Source organism: Salmo trutta, chromosome 24, assembly GCF_901001165.1.
Source record: "Salmo trutta chromosome 24, fSalTru1.1, whole genome shotgun sequence".
NCBI lineage: Eukaryota > Metazoa > Chordata > Actinopteri > Salmoniformes > Salmonidae > Salmo > Salmo trutta.
The window spans coordinates 7,538,043-7,558,283 of NC_042980.1; the positions used below are offsets into that span (position 1 = coordinate 7,538,043).

The window sequence follows — 20,241 nt, forward strand, 5'->3', positions numbered from 1 at the left end:
CTGCACGGTGTTGGCTGTAAGCACAACCCCCACCTGTGGACGTCGGGCCCTCATACCACCCTCATGGAGTCTGTTTCTGACCGTTTGAGCAGACACATGCACATTTGTGGCCTGCTGGAGGTCATTTTGCAGGGCTCTGGCAGTGCTTCTCCTGCTCCTCCTTGCACAAAGGCGGAGGTAGCGGTCTTGCTGCTGGGTTGTTGCCCTCCTACGGCCTCCTCCACGTCTCCTGATGTACTGGCCTGTCTCCTGGTAGTGCCTCCATGCTCTGGACACTACGCTGACAGACACAGCAAACCTTCTTGCCACAGCTCGCATTGATGTGCCATCCTGGATGAGCTGCACTACCTGAGCCACTTGTGTGGGTTGTAGACTACGTCTCATGCTACCACTAGAGTGAAAGCACTGCCAGCATTCAAAAGTGACAAAAACATCAGCCAGGAAGCATAGGAACTGAGAAGTGGTCTGTGGTCCCCACCTGCAGAACCACTCCTTTATTGGGGGTGTCTTGCTAATTGCCTATAATTTCCACCTGTTGTCTATTCCATTTGCACAACAGCATGTGAAATTTATTGTCAATCAGTGTTGCTTCCTAAGTGGGCAGTTTGATTTCACAGAAGTGTGATTGACTTGGAGTTACATTGTGTTGTTTAAGTGTTCCCTTTATTTTTTTGAGCAGTGTATATACAAAGTAACAATTATTTTCTAAAATAATGTTAGTCTCAACCAAATGACAAACAAAGAACTATTACTCTGTTCCACACGTAACAACCAGTAGTTACAGGCTAGACAGAATATTATTGTAAGCTAGCTAACTAGCCTTGCTATTTCAATTAAAATAAGTGAGCTACCCAGCGTCAGCTTTGTAGTTGTAATGCTACGTAGAAAAAGTGGTTTTAATTTCTTCCTCCATTTTTCTCACCAACGCATTGACTAATTTTAACAATTTCATCCATATTTAGAAACATCTCCTCCCTAAGCGATTCATCGCAAAAGGCCGGAAGTCAAACAAAGTCAAACTCAGGAAAATTGACGTGAGGGGCTTCAATGTGGTACTTTCAGACACATGAAACGTACCCGTTACTACACAGGCGTCCAGAACGTGTGCAGTGGCACAATTTCATGCGTCTGAAAGCACAATATTCAAAAGTTCTAATCCCCTGTAAATGCAGGTGTAATGAACGCGTGTAAAAATGCCCACAACAAGCGTTCAAATCAAGACGATTTGAAACTCTTGGCCTTCCATATAAAAATGCCCGTAACAACCGTTCAAATCACCTGTAACCAAACTGGACAGGTGAACAAAAATCGCGTGTATTAACAAATGACATTTGACACTTGAGAAAAAGCAAGTGAAAAGTGATAATTACAAGAGTTAAGACGTGTGAAACGCTTGGCTTTCCATACCTCACAGCAGGTGGCGGCATGCACAAAGAAATTGTGCGAACGCCACGATACCAAAGAAGAAGCTGTAGACGCCTCGCGCGTGCGCATAACGAGGCGGCAAATATCAAACCTGTGGACAGGAGATTGGTAGTAAAATTAGAAGACGTTTTGCGCACATCGACGAGTGGACGGATTTTAGCCAGATGTTAGTAAACTAGGCACTAAAGTCGCTAATAACTCAACGATGTCACAAGGGACAGTTTCGGCACGTTTGTCAATCAACCCCACAAGTGCCAATTCGTGAGTGACGTAATTCGCTGTCTAGAAAAGAAAAGGGTAACGTTAGCTAACTAACGTATTAGTGTTGTTTGCTTGTTTAGTTAGCTGCTGTACAGTAGATGAGCTGACGTTAACCGTTGTTCTTCTTGACCTGTCTGTCAAACAAGTAACTAACGTTAGCTAGCTTTTCTACAACTAGCTAACACGTTTTCTACAGCTGAAAACATTTCAAACTAACTAGTTATTTAGCTAGTAGCTATGTAACGTTATTCAGCTAATATAACGATGTTAGTAAACGCTAGTTAGCTATAAAACTGCCAACTAACCTTAACTGGTTTAGCACTAAACACATTTCGCTAGCTAGTCTACGGCCGTAACAGGCGCTAATTTATTCCCACAGTCAGGCTAACAACGATGTCTCGGAGGCGGCTTGACAACCGCAATGGACCTACTGGGTTACTTGGAGAAATCCAAACCCTGATCAATACGGAACCGATGGACAGTATGTACGAAATCACCGGCGAGTTGGGCAGGTGAGCCAATGCTAACGTTACGATGTCCCCTCTTCAAACTTTATAATTCCTTCATTCTCTTCTCACATTTTGACCTTCTGACTCCAATGCATCACTGGCCTCTTGGATTATATAGCGATACATCACAGTATACTGCTGACTAACTAACGCGTCAAATATGATTAGAACTAACGTTGTCCTTAAAATTAGCTGTAACATGGCACCTCTGATAATCTCAGTGTAGTTAGCTATAGTAGTTGACTAACAGTTAACACTTTTTAACTACATTGATGCTTGAACTTTGTTTACCAACTGTAAATGCCTACCTACAATGTAGCCTTGCTAGCAATATCTAAGATTGTATCAGATAGATTTGGTGTACCTTGAGTTTTTTATTGTTGGATAGGCTAAATGTTAGAAATTGCACCAAATAGACAAGTCTACAAATAGATTTGTGGAAAGGCATTTCTCACAAGATCATTTCGTTTTATGAAATTTCATGAAAATGCAACCTTGGTGGACATTTTTTGTTTCGTTTTCACACGATTACCTCATTGTCCTTTTGTAAGCGATGTGGCAATAAGTGCTCTACATGAGCCAAACCTAACCTTTGTTGCCTATCATAAAGGACCCATTAGGGTATGTCGCATCGCTGGTGTCCCCAACCTTGCTAGTGCAATTCAGGAGGAAGGAAGCAAGGGCATGTGAAAACCAGATTTGAGCTCAGCCACAGAAAAAATGAGGTCTGGAAACTTTCAGTTTGTGTTTTTTTTCTTGTTGTTGGCAAAGTTTTAAGGGGAAACGTTGGCTACATTAAGAATTTGTGCCCAAACAAAGATCTGTTATCATGGTTGAATTACTGGCTGTAGGACCCCGCCTTGACTTTGTTAGTCAGCCTTGCTCAGATATATTAAAAACGGCAAACGTTTCTCTCTACCCTATGGCAAAAGGTGTAGAATTGCAGGAAATTGGCTATAAAACAGCTAATTTTCCACTACCACATGGCGAATGAGTAGAATTGCATGAAATTTGTTATAAAATTGTTAAATGTTCTCTCCGCCCAATGGAAAATGTGTAAAATACAGAACTTGCTTTAAAACGGCAACATTTCCTCTCCGCTGTCAACAGGAGGGCCACTAAAACTTTGGTCAAGAGCGTCTGCTAAATGACCTAAATGTACATTTTACATACAGTACCAGTCAGAAATTTGGACACACTTACTCTTACATTACAGGGTTTTTCTTTATTTTTACTTTTTGTACATTTTAGAATAATAGTGAAGACATCAAAACTATGAAATAACACATATGGAATCATGTAATAACCAAAAGTGTTAAACAAATCAAAATATATTAGATATGAAATTCTTCAAAGTAGCCACCCTTTTCCTTGATGATAGCTTTGCACACTCTTGGCATTCTCTCAACCAGCTTTGTGCGTTAGTCACCTGGAGTGCATTTCCATTAACAGGTGTGCCTTGGTAAAAGTTAATTTGTGGAAATTCTTTCCTTAATGCATTTGAGCCAATCAGTTGTGACAAGGTAGGGGTGGTACACAGCAGATAGCCCTATTTGGTAAAAGACCAAGTCCATATTATGGCAGGAATACCTCAAATAAGCAAAGAGAAACGACAGTCCATCATTACTTTAAGACATGAAGGTCCGTCAATCCATAATATTTCAATAACTTTTAAAGCTCAATATATGTGGGAAGTCCTTCAACTGTTGGATTAGCATTCCAGGTGAAGCTGGTTGGGAAAATGCCACGTGTGCAAAGCTGTCATCAAGGCAAAGGGTGGCTATTTTGAAGAATCTAAAATATATTTTGATTTGTTTAACACTTTTTGGTTACTACATGATTCCAGTTGTTATTTCATAGTTTTGATGTATTCTTTTATTCAACAATGTAGAAAATAGTAAAAATAAAGAACCCGAATGAGTAGGTGTGTTCAAACTTTTGACTGGTACTGTATGAACTGATGTACAAATGGTAACAATGTTGTCTCCTTCAGAGAAGACTAAAATTACCCAGATAGTGTGTGATAAAAAATGACTCAGCCCTCCCTCGCTCTGTCCTTGGTGCCAGGGGGAAATTTGCAGTGGTGAAGCGGTGCATGGAGAAGGCCACGGGAAAGGTGTTCGCCGCCAAGTTCCTGCGGAAGCGGCGGCAGGGCCGAGACTGCCGGGCCGAGGTGGTGCACGAGATGGCCGTGCTGGAGGCGGCCCGTAACAACCCTCGTGTGGTCAACCTGCAAGCTGCCTACGAGACAGACCACGACATCATCCTGCTGCTGGAATAGTGAGTTATTATTGGAAACTTTTAATTTTTTTATATTGCACTCAATGCTATCAGTTCAATCAGTAACATTTGAAATGTTTATTGTTCCCAAAACATCCACTTCACAACGCCATCAGCTTCCTCCACTACATCTGTCAACTCCTTAACTCATGTATGTTTCAATTTTTAAAAATATATAAACCTATCCATTGTAGAGGACAGATGATAGGCTATTTTAAAAATCTTAACAGTTTATCATATAACTGAGACAGTATAATGTGTGATTGCTATGGATGCAAATTTAGGTACATTTTGCTTCTGACTAACCCCCCTCATTAACCGGGTCAACAAACGGTTATATTCTTTTACAAGACTAAAGTGACATGACCAACAGAAAATACTATGCATGCATACCAGGAACGGACATTTTTCATTAAGAGCTTAATGGAAACATTAAACAATAGCAAGCCTATCGTTTTACAGTCAAAAGGCTATATCCTATGATTGAGCATGCAACCCCTGTAATGAAGCAGTTAATAAAACGCCATTTTCAAATATTTGCCAAAATGCAATTCGCGGATAAACACAGTTCTTAACAGCGCACCTATGCGAACAGTTCCATATATGACAGAGCTAAAAATCTCTGTTAGAACCTAAAAGATGGGGAATCTAATACCAACAACTAGGATGGGTTGCAATGACTAGGATTGTGCCTTAGGCTTCTGGACAGGAAAAGAAAGTTCATATAAAAACCAATAAAACGGTAGAGAAATTATGGTGAATACATTATATATATTTTTTGCCTTTATTTAACTAGGCAAGTCTGTTAAGAACAAATTCTTATTTATGACGGCCTACCAGAGAACAGTGGGTTAACTGCCTTGTTCAGGGGAAGAATGACAGATTTTTACCTTGTCAGCTCAGGGATTCAAACCAGCAACCTTTCGGTTACTGCTCAAACCACTAGGCTACCTGCCACTAATGGCATGAGGAAGTCTTTATAACATTTCCTCCAGGTTTCTATGGTAGGATTCTGGCTAGGCTACTTTGAAGCAATGTAAGACATGGCTCATTATTTGAAGTAAAGTAAAACGTTCAGGTTCAAACAATTATACTGCCTCAAGCTCACGTTGCAAAGTGGTGGGTGACGCACTGATAGCCTGCATACCGTTGACTATAGCCTATGCACTCGAATGGGAATGTGAGGTGCTCTTGAATTACGAGTTGAGATTGAGAAATAAAAGTAGTATCTTTTTAATCATGGTCATCAAGAGTTTAATAGCGATTGCATTTAGAATTGTAATTTATTGCGCAATGACTGGGTTTATAAAAGCCCGTTTCCCTCCAGTACCAGCTTTTTCAGGAGGTGCTCTTGCACAGTCTGACAGGTGATAGGCTATTCCGCTCCTCAAACTAGGCTCTGTATGCTGTGCGAGTGTAATAAATAAGATGCATGACTAGGGCTGTGGCGGTCATGAAATTTTGTCAGCCTGTCATGCAAAAGAATGCTGGTCTCACAGTAATTGACCGTTTATTAACGTGAACATGTTTAGCATCTCCAGGCCTCTACACATACAAGCTGCACTCCTTTTGAACATCTACATAAAAAATAAGTATAATACATTTAATGTACACCATCACAATCAATCCATTATTTATTTTAGTCAGTTCTAAAGGAACATGATAGGAAGCTCATGTATTTCAGAAGAACAGAATATGAGTTGGCCTACTGTAGGCTTATGTTATCTGGCTATGCTCCATGCCATAGGCTGTAGGCTTGTTCATTTAGCAGATAAGATATGCTTAAGTCCCGTGCCATTATTTTATCTGATTTTATAGAAAGAGGAATATAATTGAACTTAGCTAAAGAAAATAGAAATATATTTTTCCCATTACAGAGTGAGTGTGCATATGAAGTGGCTGTGTTGAGCGTAAAAGTTATCATTTGAAACAGGTCCTACATGCTAGATTGAGAGGTATTTGTAACTTTAGTTGTGATTGATACAAACCTTAGAATGTCTTCTGAATCAAAACAGCATGGTACAACTATAGGCTGTTGATGATTTGAGAAAGTAGAAGGGGAAAAAAAAGCTTTCACTCTGTTCCTTGCCTCAGGCTGCACAGCTGTTCTCTCATCAAGTTATCATATTTTCACTGATCAGACTATTCTCAATTTAATCTTGTCTTTACTAATATGTAAACATTGTTTCGATTTAGAATAGCCCATTATCAAATGGGCAGGCGAAAAAATACATGTCATCTGTATGCACTCAAAAAGCGAATGGAGGCGGTGCTTTTCTGCCGATCCATTTTGTAGGTTACTTTTGTAGGCTACGTCTAGTAGAGGTTGACGGAGTGAAAAGTAATTCCTGTCCCATCTTGTCATGTTAATTATTTTCCTGTACTGTCCTGATCCTGCAACAGTTCTATAACCTCAGAACTTTCCTGTCCCTTCCCGATTAAAAATCACTCCCATCCCGTGCTCATTTTTGCGCCAGAAATATGTAGGCTATTATGTGTTTTGGAAGTATTGCAAATAATTTCAGTAATTCCATATGCGACAGTGATATGTAGTTGTCTTACCTGCACTGACTGTAGGCCTAAGTTGATCTTGTTAAGACCGTATTCTAAATGACCTAAATGTAGATGATTAAGTCTGGAGGATGAGGACAGACCCCAGCAGGATGGTCTGCTCAGCACCTTCATAAAACTGTAGCCTACAGCTGAGCACTGTACACCATATGAACATTTACAACACATTTAACATTTACAACTTGAACATGAAACAAAATTAACCTGAGCGTCAGTACTGCATAAGTCAATCTATTTTTATATCACTCTTCACCTCAGATGGCACGTGTTTAGTTAAATACACAAACAATTGGGTTTGAAGGTAAACTTGTTAGGAGTAGAGCTTCAGGCCGCTTGTCCCGCTCTCCAATTGGTAGCCTATGTAGTGTACATGCCATGTACACTACATACAAAATATGTGGACACCCCTTCAAATTAGTGGATTCAGATATTTCAGCCACATCTGTTGCTGACAGGTGTATAAAATTGAGCACACATCCATGTAATCTCCAGAAACATTGGCAGTAGAATGGCCTTACTGAAGAGCTTAGTGACTTTCAACGTGGCACCGTCATAGGACGCCACCTTTCCAACAAGTCAGTTCGTCAAATTTCTGCCCTGCTAAACTGCCCCGGTCAACTGTAAGTACTGTCAAGTGGAAACGTCTAGGAGCAACAATGGCTCAGCCGCGAAGAGGTAGGCCACACAAGCTCACAGAAAAGGACCGCCGAGTGCTGAAGTGCGCAGCGCATAAAAATCGCCTGTCCTTGGTTGCAACACTCACTACCAAGTTCCAAACTGCCTCTGCAAGCAACGTCGGCACAAGAACTGTTCGTCGGGAGCTTCATGAAATGGGTTTCCATGGCCGAGCAGCCACACACAAGCCTAAGATCACCATGCCAAGTGTCGGCTGGAGTGGTGTAAAGCTCGCCGCCATTGGACTCTGGAGCAGAGGAAACACGTTTTCTGGAGTGACGAATGAATCACGCTTCACCATCTGGCAGTCCGACGGACAGATCTGGGTTTGTCGGATGCCAGGAAAACGGTACCTGCCCCAATGCATAGTGCCATCTGTAAAGTTTTAGTGGAAGAGGAATAATGGTCTGGGGCTGTTTTTCATGGTTCAAGCTAGACTTCTTAGTTTCAATGAAGGGAAATGTTAATGCTAGAGCATACAATGACATTCCAGACAAATCTGTGCTTCCAACTTTGTGGCAACAGTTCGGGGATGGCCCTTTCCTGTGCCCGACCTCACTAATACTCTTGTGGCTGAATGAAAGCAAGTCCCTGCAGCAATGTTCCAACATCTAGTGGAAAGCCTTACCAAAAGCGTGAAAGCTGTTGTTGCTTTCACACTTTTTTTTTGGGGGGGGGGGGGGGGGGGGGGGGGGGGGGGGTGAATAGCAGATGTCCACATACTTTTGGTCATGTAGTGAACTTGGTTCCTTCATTGTCAAAGACAACTAACTATCATATTTAGCTAAAACATTGCTCTTTCATTGGTTCTAATGTTAGTGATGGTCCTTGGCTGAAGCAAGACGTTGCAATTCCTCCATCAAAGGCTTCATAATTTATCCTTCCAACATAGGTTGGCATCTGAGGTAGCCTAGTGACTGGCTACAACTGGAGCAAGGCGCCAGAGTGAGCTGAGAGAGGGGGGAAATTACTTTATTTTTTATTTTTTAATGTTATTACATTTTATTAAGTAATCTATATTAGGCCTAGCCTACAGTTGGGGCTCCTGATCCAGTGCCTTAGAGACCCTGGTTCGATTCCAGGCTGTATCACAACCCACCATGATTGGGAGGCCCATAGGGCGGCGCACAATTGGCCCAGCTTCATCCGTGTTAATGTTTGGCCGGGGTAGGCTGTCATTGTAAATAAGAATTTGTTCTTAGCTGGTTTTATATATACACACACACACACATACACATATACATATATATATATATATATATATATATATATATATATATATATATACACACACATATACATATATACATATATATACACACACATATACACATATACACATATACACTCTTAACTATTCCTGTACTGCCGGTTCCTGTAGACTGTTGATCCTGTCCTGAGTTTGACTCTAGAACTAAACTCCCATTTCTACCAGAATCCCGGGGGACCCGTGTCAATGCAGATAGCCCGGTTAGCCAATGTGTGGGAGCACGGGTTGGTCGGGCCAATTTAGGTAGTATGTACATGAATGTATAGTTAAAGTGACTATGCATATATGATAAACAGAGAGTAGCAGCAGCGTAAAAGAGGGGTTGGGAGGGGCACACAATGCAAATTGTCCGGGTAGCCATTTGATTACCTGTTCAGGAGTCTTGATGTGATTTTTGATTGCATTTGCATTGATGACAGTGGTTAGATGGACAATAGACCCCTGAGTACCAGGCCATTAGGACCTGATGGCCAGTTGGGTACTACCAAAGCATGTCCAGAGTAGAGGTCGGCCGATTTTAATTAGGGCTGATTTCAAGTTTTCATAACAATCGGTAATCTGCATTTTTGGACACCGATTATGGCCGATTACATTGCGCTCCACGAGGAGACTGTGTGGCAGGCTGACTACCTTTTACGCGAGTGCAGCAAGAGCCAAGGTAAGTTGCTAGCTAGCATTAAACTTATCTTATAAAAAACAATAAATCTTAACATAATCACTAGTTAACTACACACATGGTTGATGATATTACTAGTTTATCTAGCTTGTCCTGCTTGCATATAATCGATGCAGTACCTGTTAATTTATCATCAAATCACAGCCTACTTCGCCAAACGGGTGATGATTTAACAAGCACATTCGCGAAAAAAAGCACTGTCGTTGCACCAATGTGTGCCTAACCATAAACATCAATGCCTTTCTTAAAATCAATACAAATGTATATATTTTTAAACCTGCATATTTAGTTAATATTGCCTGCTAACATGAATTTCTTTTAACTAGGGAAATTGTGTCATCTCTTGCGTTCAGGGTATATGTGTGTCATCTCTTGCGAGTCAGGGTATATGCAGCAGTTTGGGCTGCCTGGCTCATTGCGAACTGTGAAGACCATTTCTTCCTAACAAAGACCGTAATTAATTTGCCAGAATTGTACATAATTATGACAATGTTGAAGGTTGTGCAATGTAACAGCAATATTTACACTTAGGGATGCCACCCGTTAGATAAAATACGGAATGGTTCCGTATTTCACTGAAAGAATAAACTTTTTTTTTCTCTCGAAATGATAGTTTCTGGATTTTGCCATATTAATGACCTTAGGCTCGTATTTCTGTGTGTTATATTATAATTAAGTCTATGATTTGATAGAGCAGTCTGACTGAGTGGTGGTAGGCAGCAGCAGGCTCATAAGCATTCATTCAAACAGCACCTTCCTGCATTTGCCAGCAGCTCTTCGCTGTGCTTCAAGCATTGCGCTGTTTATGACTTCAAGCCTATCAACGCCCGAGATTAGGCTGGCAATACTATAGTGCCTATAAGAACATCCAATAGTCAAAGGTATATGAAATACAAATGGTAGAGAGAGAAATAGTCCTATAATAACTACAGCCTAAAATGTCTTGCCTGGGAATATTGAAGACTCATGTTAAAAGGAACCACCCGCTTTCATATGATCTGAGCAAGGAACTTAAACGTTAGCTTTTTTACATACATATTTTACATACATATTGCACTTTTACTTTCTTCTCCAACACTTTGTTTTTGCATTATTTAAGCCAAATTGAACATGTTTCATTATTTATTTGAGACTAAATAGATTTTATTGACGTATTAAGTTAAAATAAGTTTATTCAGTATTGATGTAATTGTCATTATTACACACACACACGATTATGATTTTTCAACGCCAATACCGATCATTGGGGGACCAAAAAAAGTCAATACCGATTAATCGGAAGATATATATATATATATATTATATATTATATATTATATATATATCTTCCGATTAATCGGTATTGACTTTTTTTGGTCCCCCAATGATCGGTATTGGCGTTGAAAAATCATAATCGGTCGACCTCTAGTCCAGAGTGCATAAAAGGAGATTACCGTGGCTAAACAGTCATGTGGAATTTTACTGCAGTCATGACTGCCGGTGTGGCGCTAATACAGCCACCTAGGGCTGAGCTATATGGCCATATCTCTTCATCATATACACTATCATTCAAATGTTTGGATACACCTACTCATTCCAGGTTGGTTTTTTTTATATAAAAAAAATTGGACAATTTTCTACATTGTAGAATAATAGTGAAGACATCAAAACTAAAGTGACTTGCGAAAGTATTCACCCCCCTTGGCATTTTTCCTATTTTGTTGCCTTACAACCTGGAATTAAAATAGATTATGGGGGGGTTGTGTTGTATCATTTGATTTACACAACATGCCTACCACTTTGAAGATGCAAAATATTTTTTGGTGAAACAAAAAAGAAAGACAAAAAAACTGAACTTGAGCGTGCATAACTATTCAACCCCCCCCCCCCCCCCCCCAAAAAAAGGCAATACTTTGTAGAGCCACCTTTTGCAGCAATTATACCCCAAGAGACTTGCAGCTGTGTCTCTATAAGCTTAGCACATCTAGCCACTGGAATGTTTGCCCATTCTTCAAGGCAAAACTGCTCCAGCTCCTTCAAGTTGGATGGGTTCCGCTGGTGTACAGCAATCTTTAAATCATACTACAGATTCTCAATTGGATTGAGGTCTGGGCTTTGACTAGGCCATTCCAAGGCATTTAAATGTTTCCCCTGAAACCACTCAAGTGTTGCTTTAGCAGTATGCTTAGGGTCATTGTCCTGCTGGAAGGTGAACCTCCATCCCAGTCTCAAATCTCTGGAAGACTGAAACCAGTTTCCCCTCAAGAATTTCCCTGTATTTAGCTCCATCCATCATCCCTTCAATTCTGACTAGTTTCCCAGTTCCTGCCGATGGAAAAACATCCTCACAACATGATGCTGCCACCACCATACTTCAATGTGGGGATGGTGTTCTCGGGGTGGTGAGAGGTGTTGGGTTTGCGCCAGAAATGGCGTTTCCCTTGATGGCCAAAAAGTTCAATTTTAGTCTCATCTGACCAGAGTACCTTCTTCAATATGTGTTGGGAGTCTCCCACATGCCTTTAGGCAAACACCAAATGTTTGCTTATTTTTTTTCTTTAAATAAGCAATGGCTTTTTTCTGGCCACTCTTCTGTAAAGCCCAGCTCTGTGGAGTGTATGGCTTAAAGTGGTCTTATGGACAGATACTCCAATCTCCACTGTGGAGCTTTGCTGCTCCATCAGGGCTACCTTTGGTCTCTTTGTTGCTTCTCTGATTAATGCCCTTATTGCCTGGTCTGTGAGTTTTGGTCGGGGGCCCTCTCTTGGCAGGTTTGTTGTGGTGCTATATTCTTTCAATTTTTTTAATAACGGATTTAATGGGGCTCCATGGGATGTTCAAAGTTTGATCTTTTTTTTATATCCCAACCCTGATCTGTGCTTCTCCACAACTTTGTCCCTGACCTGTTTGGAGAGCTTGGTGGGGCCGCTTGCTTGGTGGGGCCGCTTGCTTGGTGGGGCCGCTTGCTTGGTGGTGCCCCTTGCTTGGTGGTGCCCCTTGCTTGGTGGTGCCCCTTGCTTGGTGGTGCCCCTTGCTTGGTGGTGCCCCTTGCTTGGTGGTGCCCCTTGCTTGGTGGTGCCCCTTGCTTGGTGGTGCCCCTTGCTTGGTGGTGCCCCTTGCTTGGTGGTGTTGCAGACTCTGGGGCCTTTTTGATATCATGTGACACTTTGATTGCACACAGGTGGACTTTATTTGACTAATTATGTGACTTCTGAAGGTAATTGGTTGCACCACATCTTATTTAGGCACTTCATAGCAAAGGGGTGAATACATATGCACGCACCACTTTTCTGTTTATTTTTTAGAATTTTTTTTTAGAATTTTTTTAATTTCACTTTACGAGTTTGGACTATGTCTATTACATGAAATCCAAATAAAAATCGATATAAATTACAGGTTGTAATGCAACAAAATAGGAAAAACGCAGAGGGGGATGAATACTTTTGCAAGGCACTGTATGAAATAACACACATGGAATCATGTAGTAACCAAAAAACTGTTAAACAAATGAGAAATTGAGATTCTTCAAAGTAGCCACCCGTTGCCTTGATGACAGCTTTGCACACTTGGCATTCTCTCATCCAGCTTTGTAAGGTAGTCACCAGGAATGCATTTCAATTAACAGGTGTTCCTTGTTAAAAGTTTGAGCCAATCAGTTGTGTTGTGACCGAGGTAGGGTGGTATATAGAAGATGGCCCTTTTTGGTAAAAGACCAAGTCCATATTATGGCATGAACTGCTCAAATAAGCAATGAGAAACCACAGTCCATCATTACTTTAAGGCATGAAGTTCAGTCAATCTGGAAAATTTCAAGAACAAGAAAGTTTCTTCAAGTGCAGTCACAAAAACCATAAAGCGCTATGATGAAACTCATGAGGACTGCCACAGGAAAGGAAGACCCAGCGTTACCTCTGCTGAAGAGGATACGTTCAGTAGAGTTACCAGCCTCAGAATTGCAGCCCAAATATATGCTTCAGAGTTCAAGTAACAGACACATCTCAACATCAACTTTTCAGAGGAGACTGCATGAATCAGGCCTTCATGGCCGAATTGCTGCAAGGAAACCACTTCTAACGGACACCAATAAGAAGAACACACTTGCTTGGGCCAAGAAACAAGAACAATGGACATTAGACTGGTGGAAATCGGTCCTTTTGGTCTGAGTCCAAATTTGACATTTTCAATCCAACTGCCGTGTCTTTGAGACGCGTGAACGGATGATCTCCGCATGTGTCGTTCCAACCGTGAGGCGTGGAGGAGGAGGTGTGATGGTGTGGGAGTGCTTTGCTGGTGACACTGTCTGATTTGTATTTGAATGTTTTTATTTTATTCAAGGCATGCTTAACCAGCATGGCTTCTGCAGCGATACGCCATCCCATCTGGTTTGCGCTTAGGGGGACGATCATTTCTATTTTAACAGGACAATGACCCAACACACCTCCAGGCTGAGTGATGCATCAGATGACCTGGCCTCCACAATCACCCGACCTAAACCCAATTGAGATGGTTTTGGATGAGTTGGACCACAGAGTGAAGAAAAAGCAGCCAACAAGTGCTCAGCATATGTGGGAACTCTTTCAAGACTGTTTGAAAAGCATTCCAGGTGAAGCTGGTTCAGAGCATGCTAAGAGTTTACAAAGCTGGCAAAGGGTGGCTACATATAAAATATATCTTGATTTGTTTAACAGTTTTTTTTTGGTTACTACATGATTCCATATGTTATTTCATAGTTTTGATGTCTTCGCTATTATTCTACAAATAGTAAAAATGAAGAGAAACTCTGGAATGAGGTGTCCAAACTTTTTTGAATGATACTGTACATCTTAATATATTTTCTCTAAATAAGCATTGGACAATTTTAAAGGTCAACCACACTGCATTTCAATCAGTCAGCAATAATCTAATGAATGCAGGGCTTGTGAAGTTGTACCTAAATATAAGCCATCCACAACCATTAGTTCCAATAATTTAATTATTGTATCAAAATAGTTTAACCTGCTTTTTTTTCTTTTGTAATAAGCACTTTCTGGCTTTCAAGTCCGTCTATGAAAATGCCCCTTTTTTTTGTCACAAATGTAACTAGAACCATGCATAATGCACATTCACTAATGATAACTTCTTGTAGCAGGCATTAAACTATAGAAATTAACACAGGTCTCATCAACAATGTCTCAAGCCAACTTGCTAGTGATTAGCCAGCTAATCTTTTTATTTCAAGTTTAGCCAACTTGGATCTATTTGAACAGTTGAATTGTTATGAACATACCCTTCTGTCTCCAACTGTTTGAAAAGCATGTTAGCCTGTACGCTCTGTTCAGATGTTGAAATCAAGTGGCCTATCTTATTTCTCAGAATGAGAACGAGTTGCCAATTCCTTATATAATTGTGTTTTATGCTTATTGCAAATTTATAAAACAGACTTGACAGCTAGTATAACGTTATTTGGTACCCCAATGCAGTGCGACAAACTGAGCATTCATTTTCCAGCATCAATATTCATTGATACTCTCATTTTAGTCACTACTCTCCATGCAATTTGAGTAGTTGAGACAACTTTCATAACGATACCCTTTTTAACTTCTACTTTATTACAGTAAAATAATGTCTCAGTGTTTGTGTCCATGTGACTGATTCTGTTGGACCAAACCTCAAATGCAAATAGTGAGGTGAAACCACTTTTTAGAGATGTGATCTCTCTCTCTCAACTGTGTTGGTGAGGAGAGGTAGGGGGAAGGGCTCAGGGTGTGTGTGTGTGTGTGTAAACCATAGAGGAAGAGGCAAACCGAGAGGTTTCACTCTTGCTCAAATCTGTCCAAAATAAAGCCAATGCGTTTCTATAGTATGGGCTTATTTTGGACCTTAGCTTGTCGCCTGCCTTTGAGACAATGATTCCCATTGTTAGGACGGAGACGTGTATAATGACGAGATGGATACACAGATCTCTGGTGTAAATGGGAAGGTGCACACAGCTAAGGAGCGAAGGAGACAAGACTAAAAATACAAGTTGAGAACAAGCGGACATAAACATGAAAAATAACAAAATTTGTGCAATACATTTGGAATATCGTGCAAAGACATTCATTTGATAGATTGCCCAGCCTTGCAGTCACCGCAACAGCCCTATACATGACGACTGACAAACACGTGCCAATTTAATTCCACAAAATTTTACAAACTAACCTATAGACCTTTAAGCATGACCGACCGGATGTATTTTCAGAGGCTAACCAGTTAACCATTAAGAATCTCTAGTGATTGCGCTTTGAACTTCATTGGAACGAGTACACCTTTACTCTGAATCCAGCAAAACAGAAACTAGAATGCCGATTGGAGATAAAGATTTCAATCCACATTCTGTCCTTAGGTTGGAAAGTTCTGTTGTTCCTAAACTCCACCCTTGGCACTCGTGTATTCTGAGAGCCAACTCAAATAGAAATGTTTCAACCCTCCCTATTTGTTTCATTGAGTTTTGAAGAAAGCCTTACTAATCCTTCCACGAAAGCAGAGTGCTTTGTAAACTCTGAAAGGGATAGTCTATTCCATTAGAAATAGCCAATTATCTCTTGCCAAACCTGAAAGGATATGAAACAGACTTATACACTCATCAGAGCCAAAACCCCCTAGGTTTTATGGATGTAAGACTGCAACAATTTATGATATTTAGCATTAGACACTGTGACAGTACTGACTACCGTGTTTCACAGTGCGGCGGGGGGTGAGATCTTTGACTACTGTGACTGTGATGAGCTGCTCCCAGAGGGCCAGATCACACGGCTGATCAGACAGATGCTGGAGGGCGTCCACCTCCTCCACCAGACTAGCGTGGTGCACCTGGACCTCAAGGTCTGTCCCTCCACACCTCTTAATGCACACACACACACAGACTAGTTTACAAACAGAAGTGCACTGCGCACACACGCATACAACAAAAACACGTGCATACACCTAAAATACACTTCTCAACTTTATTTGCTCCCTTTATTAATCTTTACATCACCACCTGCATATTTACATTTTACCAGAACGACTTACAGGAGCAGTTAGGGTTAAGTGCCTTGCTCAAGGACGCAATGACAGATTGTTCTCCTAGTCAGCTTGGGGATTCAAACCAGTGACTTTTTGGTTACTGGCCCAACGCCCTTAACTGCTAGGCTACCTGCCGCCCCACTTCTCCTCTGTAAACATGATCACATGCAGAAAGGATTGTGCTGTATACAGCTGTATTATGACCCTGCACAAACTTATGTCACCCTATTGGACTAATCTTCCCTCTTTCTTACAGCCCCAGAACATTCTCTTGACCAGCCTGGCTCCACTGGGGGACATAAAGATTGTGGACTTTGGCCTGGCACGCAAACTGGGCACAGTCGGAGAGCTCCGAGAGATCTTGGGCACGCCCGAGTACGTGGGTAAGGCAACGTCCATTTAACTTACGTCCAACATTCCCTAAACCAGTTGCAATTAAGTCTGACATTCTACACTATCAATGTTGCGATGTAATGATCTGGCCTCTCTTTCTCCCTTGTTATACCTTAGCTCCAGAAATTCTAAACTACGAGCCTATCACCACAGCAACTGACTTGTGGTGAGTCATCACAATCAACACTATCAACTTAAATGACTGTGGATAGATATGTATGTGCGTGCCTGCCTGCCTGCCTAAGGCACTTGTGTCAAGTGTGTGTTTGCAGGTCAACACACGTGTGTACTCTGACACATTTGTACTAACTGTGTTCTGGGTGTGTTATTCCTCAGGAGTGTGGGGGTGATAGCCTACATGCTGGTGACGGGGGAGTCTCCGTTTATAGGGGACGACAAACAGGAGACATACCTGAATGTGTCCCAAGTCAATGTGGACTACAGCCAAGAGGCCTTCTCCAGGGTGTCGGAGCTCGCCGTCGACTTCATCCGCAAGCTGCTGGTCAAAACACCAGAGTAAGTGGGAATGCTGCAGATCAGTAAAAGTTCAGGGAATTCAAATCATAAGGGAAGTACTGCTACTGACAGGAAGTGTTGTCACAAATTGTGTTTAGCAATACAGATGATAATTAATTGTTTTTGTACTTACTATACCTTTTGTCATTTTAAATATTTGCGTTTTGTGAGATATAAATTCAGCTAGAACTTTCACCACTTGGTGTTCACCTTGGTCCGTCTTCACCCTCTCCACACAGGGACAGGTCCAGTGCAGCCGACTGCATGACCCACCCCTGGCTGTGGCATCAATACCCAATTACCGAGCCCGTCACGCCACGTACACCCCGCGAGAGGAGCAGCGGTAACAAGTGGGCCGCCCCACCCGAGGACCCAGAAGACAAGGAGAACTTCACCTTGGACTCGCCCCACACCCACGCCAAGCGGTTTCGGTTTGAGGTGGAGACGCCTGCTTCCGACTTTTGAGGGGGAAAGAGCGACGCAAGCGCCCCCCCTCCTGCGACCTCCCCTTATGCTTTTATTGGTTTTATGCAGCAAGGAACCTGCAGGCAGCACTGTTGCCTACCCAAGAGCTATTCAGTCCTGTTCTGTTCTACCGCTCACTTGTATCCAGTGTGTCCTGCCAAACCAAAGTTAACCAGCTTACTTTGTGATCTAATGAGTAATAGTATTTTATAGTGAGCTGTTTTGTCTTTTGTTTTGTCTGGTTCATTTATGTCCCTGAATTTACAGAGAATGGGTGGCCAGATATATCACAAGGGAAATCTATGCTATACTGTTTTTCCACAAACTTTTAAGAGACATTTTAAACAGTCAAATTATTACTTGACCATTTTGCCATGAGGCTAATAAGTGGTCGTAAAAGTGTTCTTAGACGCCCCATGCTTTTAGTATTTTGTGCTAAAAGCATTCGAAAGAACACTGAGCTGTGCAGATACAAGCTAAACCAGTCTCTGAGGTGAAAGTAAAGTATCCTCGTACTATATGCTTGTTTGCTTGACCCAAGATGTACGTTACCTCCCTACTCTCGAACAAGCATCAGCTTTGGGCCATGGCTTATGCCGAGTGGCATATTACATTCCATTCCATCTGACATTCCATTGTCTAGTTCTCAGGCACTCTACAACACACCACATCTGAAAACATGTCATTGAAGACAGGTTTTCTATGCACACATTACCCAGCCATGGCCTGCATAATAAGTAAGCCAATGAGTCATGCTATTTTCTGTCTATTACAGTGTTTGTTTACCTGAACTCTCCTGGTTTACAATTCCACAGTAATAGAGGCGGTTTAAGATGGCTCTAAAAAAGGTGACTCATGGACAGTTCACACCACACCCATGCTTACTCAAATGTTTCTGCAAAGTTGTCAGTTCCTCTTTAATCATTAGCTTAAGGCAAATGTGACTGAAGCACTTTCTATTTATCATCTGGGTATTTCATGAATTACTTAACTGGAAAATAACCATGCCCTCTGAAGTGTTTTTAATTCCATGTTTTTTTTTTCTGATGAACTTTATTTTCTGATGTTCACCAAAGTAATCTAATCTGCATCCCTTTAATCAGCATTTAAAAGCTATTCTATTTTTCTAGGGCTAGGAAGCCTTTAAAGCTCAATGGGAGTCAGGTACAGTGCATTTGGAAAGTATTCACACCCTGACCTTTTCTACATTTTGTTAAGTTACAGCCTTGTTCTAAAATTGATTAAATTGTTTTTTTTCCCCTTCTACACACAATACCCCATAATGACAAAGCAAAAACAGGTCTTTAGAAGCACATTTGGCAGCGATTACAGCCTCAAGTCTTCTTGGGTATGACGCTACAAGCTTGGCACAACTGTATTTGGGGAGTTTCTCCCATTTTTCGCAGCAGATCCTCTCAAGCTCTGTCCGGTTGGATAGGGAGCGTTTCAGTTCTCCAGGGATGTTCGATCGGGTTCAAGTCCAGGCTCTGCTGGGCCACTCATGGACATTCAAATACTTGTCCCGAAGCCACTTCTGCGTTTTCTTGGCTGTGTGCTTAGGGTTGTTGTCCTGTTGGAAGGTGAACCTTCAACCCAGTCTGAGGTCCTGAGCGTTCTCGAGCAGGTTTTCATCAAGGATCTCTCTGTACTTTGCTTCATTCATCTTCCCTTCAATCCTGACTAGTCTCCCAGTCCCTGCTGCTGAAAAACATTCCCACAGCATGATGCTGCCACCACCATGCTTCACCATAGGGATGGCACTAGGTTTCCTTGGCACTTGGCATTCAGGCCAAATAGTTCAATATTGGTTTCATCAGACCAGAGAATCTTGTTTCTCATGGTCTGAGAGTCTTTAGGTGCCTTTTGGCAAACTCCAAGAGGGCTGTCGTGCCTTTTAACTGAGGAGTGGGATCCGTCTGGCCACTACCATAAAGGCCTGATTTGGTGGAGTGCTGCAGAAATGGTTGATCTTCTGGAAGGTTCTCCCATCTTCACAGAGGAACTCTGTCAAAGGGACCATCGAATTCTTGGTCACCTCCCTGACCAAGGCCCTTCTCCCCCGATTGCTCAGTTTGGCAAGGCAGCCAGCTTTAGGAAGAGTCTTGGTGGTTCCAAACTTCTTCCATTTAAGAATGATGGAGGCCACTCTATTCTTGGACCTTCAATGCTGCAGAAATGTTTTGGTATCCTTCCCC

At 41.7% G+C, this 20,241-nt stretch overlaps 1 protein-coding gene across 2 annotated transcripts; it reads left to right on the forward strand.

The window, feature by feature from the left end:
- Window positions 1-1,481: 1,481 nt before the first annotated feature.
- Window positions 1,482-19,048, forward strand: LOC115160630 (serine/threonine-protein kinase 17B). 2 transcript variants are annotated; one of them, XM_029710848.1, is made up of 8 exons: window positions 1,482-1,722; window positions 2,066-2,198; window positions 4,263-4,475; window positions 16,351-16,489; window positions 16,929-17,055; window positions 17,183-17,231; window positions 17,402-17,581; window positions 17,821-19,048. In XM_029710848.1, the coding sequence occupies exons 2-8, from the start codon at window positions 2,080-2,082 to the stop codon at window positions 18,044-18,046; spliced, it is 1,053 nt and encodes a 350-aa protein (XP_029566708.1). In that variant the 5' UTR covers window positions 1,482-1,722; window positions 2,066-2,079; the 3' UTR covers window positions 18,047-19,048. The 2 variants fall into 2 exon arrangements, with proteins under 2 accessions (XP_029566708.1, XP_029566707.1); XM_029710847.1 differs by having other exon boundaries at window positions 1,483-1,686.
- The last annotated feature ends 1,193 nt before the right edge of the window (window positions 19,049-20,241 follow it).

What these genes read in the sequence shown, in the direction of transcription:
- LOC115160630 (XM_029710848.1), top strand. Translation starts at nt 2,080, where the DNA reads ATGTCTCGGAGGCGGCTTGACAACCGCAATGGACCTACTGGGTTACTT. An exon ending in ATCATCCTGCTGCTGGAATA is followed by an intron (nt 4,476 to 16,350) that starts GTGAGTTATTAT and finishes CGTGTTTCACAG; the next exon opens with TGCGGCGGGGGGTGAGATCT. An exon ending in CTGCTGGTCAAAACACCAGA is followed by an intron (nt 17,582 to 17,820) that starts GTAAGTGGGAAT and finishes CTCTCCACACAG; the next exon opens with GGACAGGTCCAGTGCAGCCG.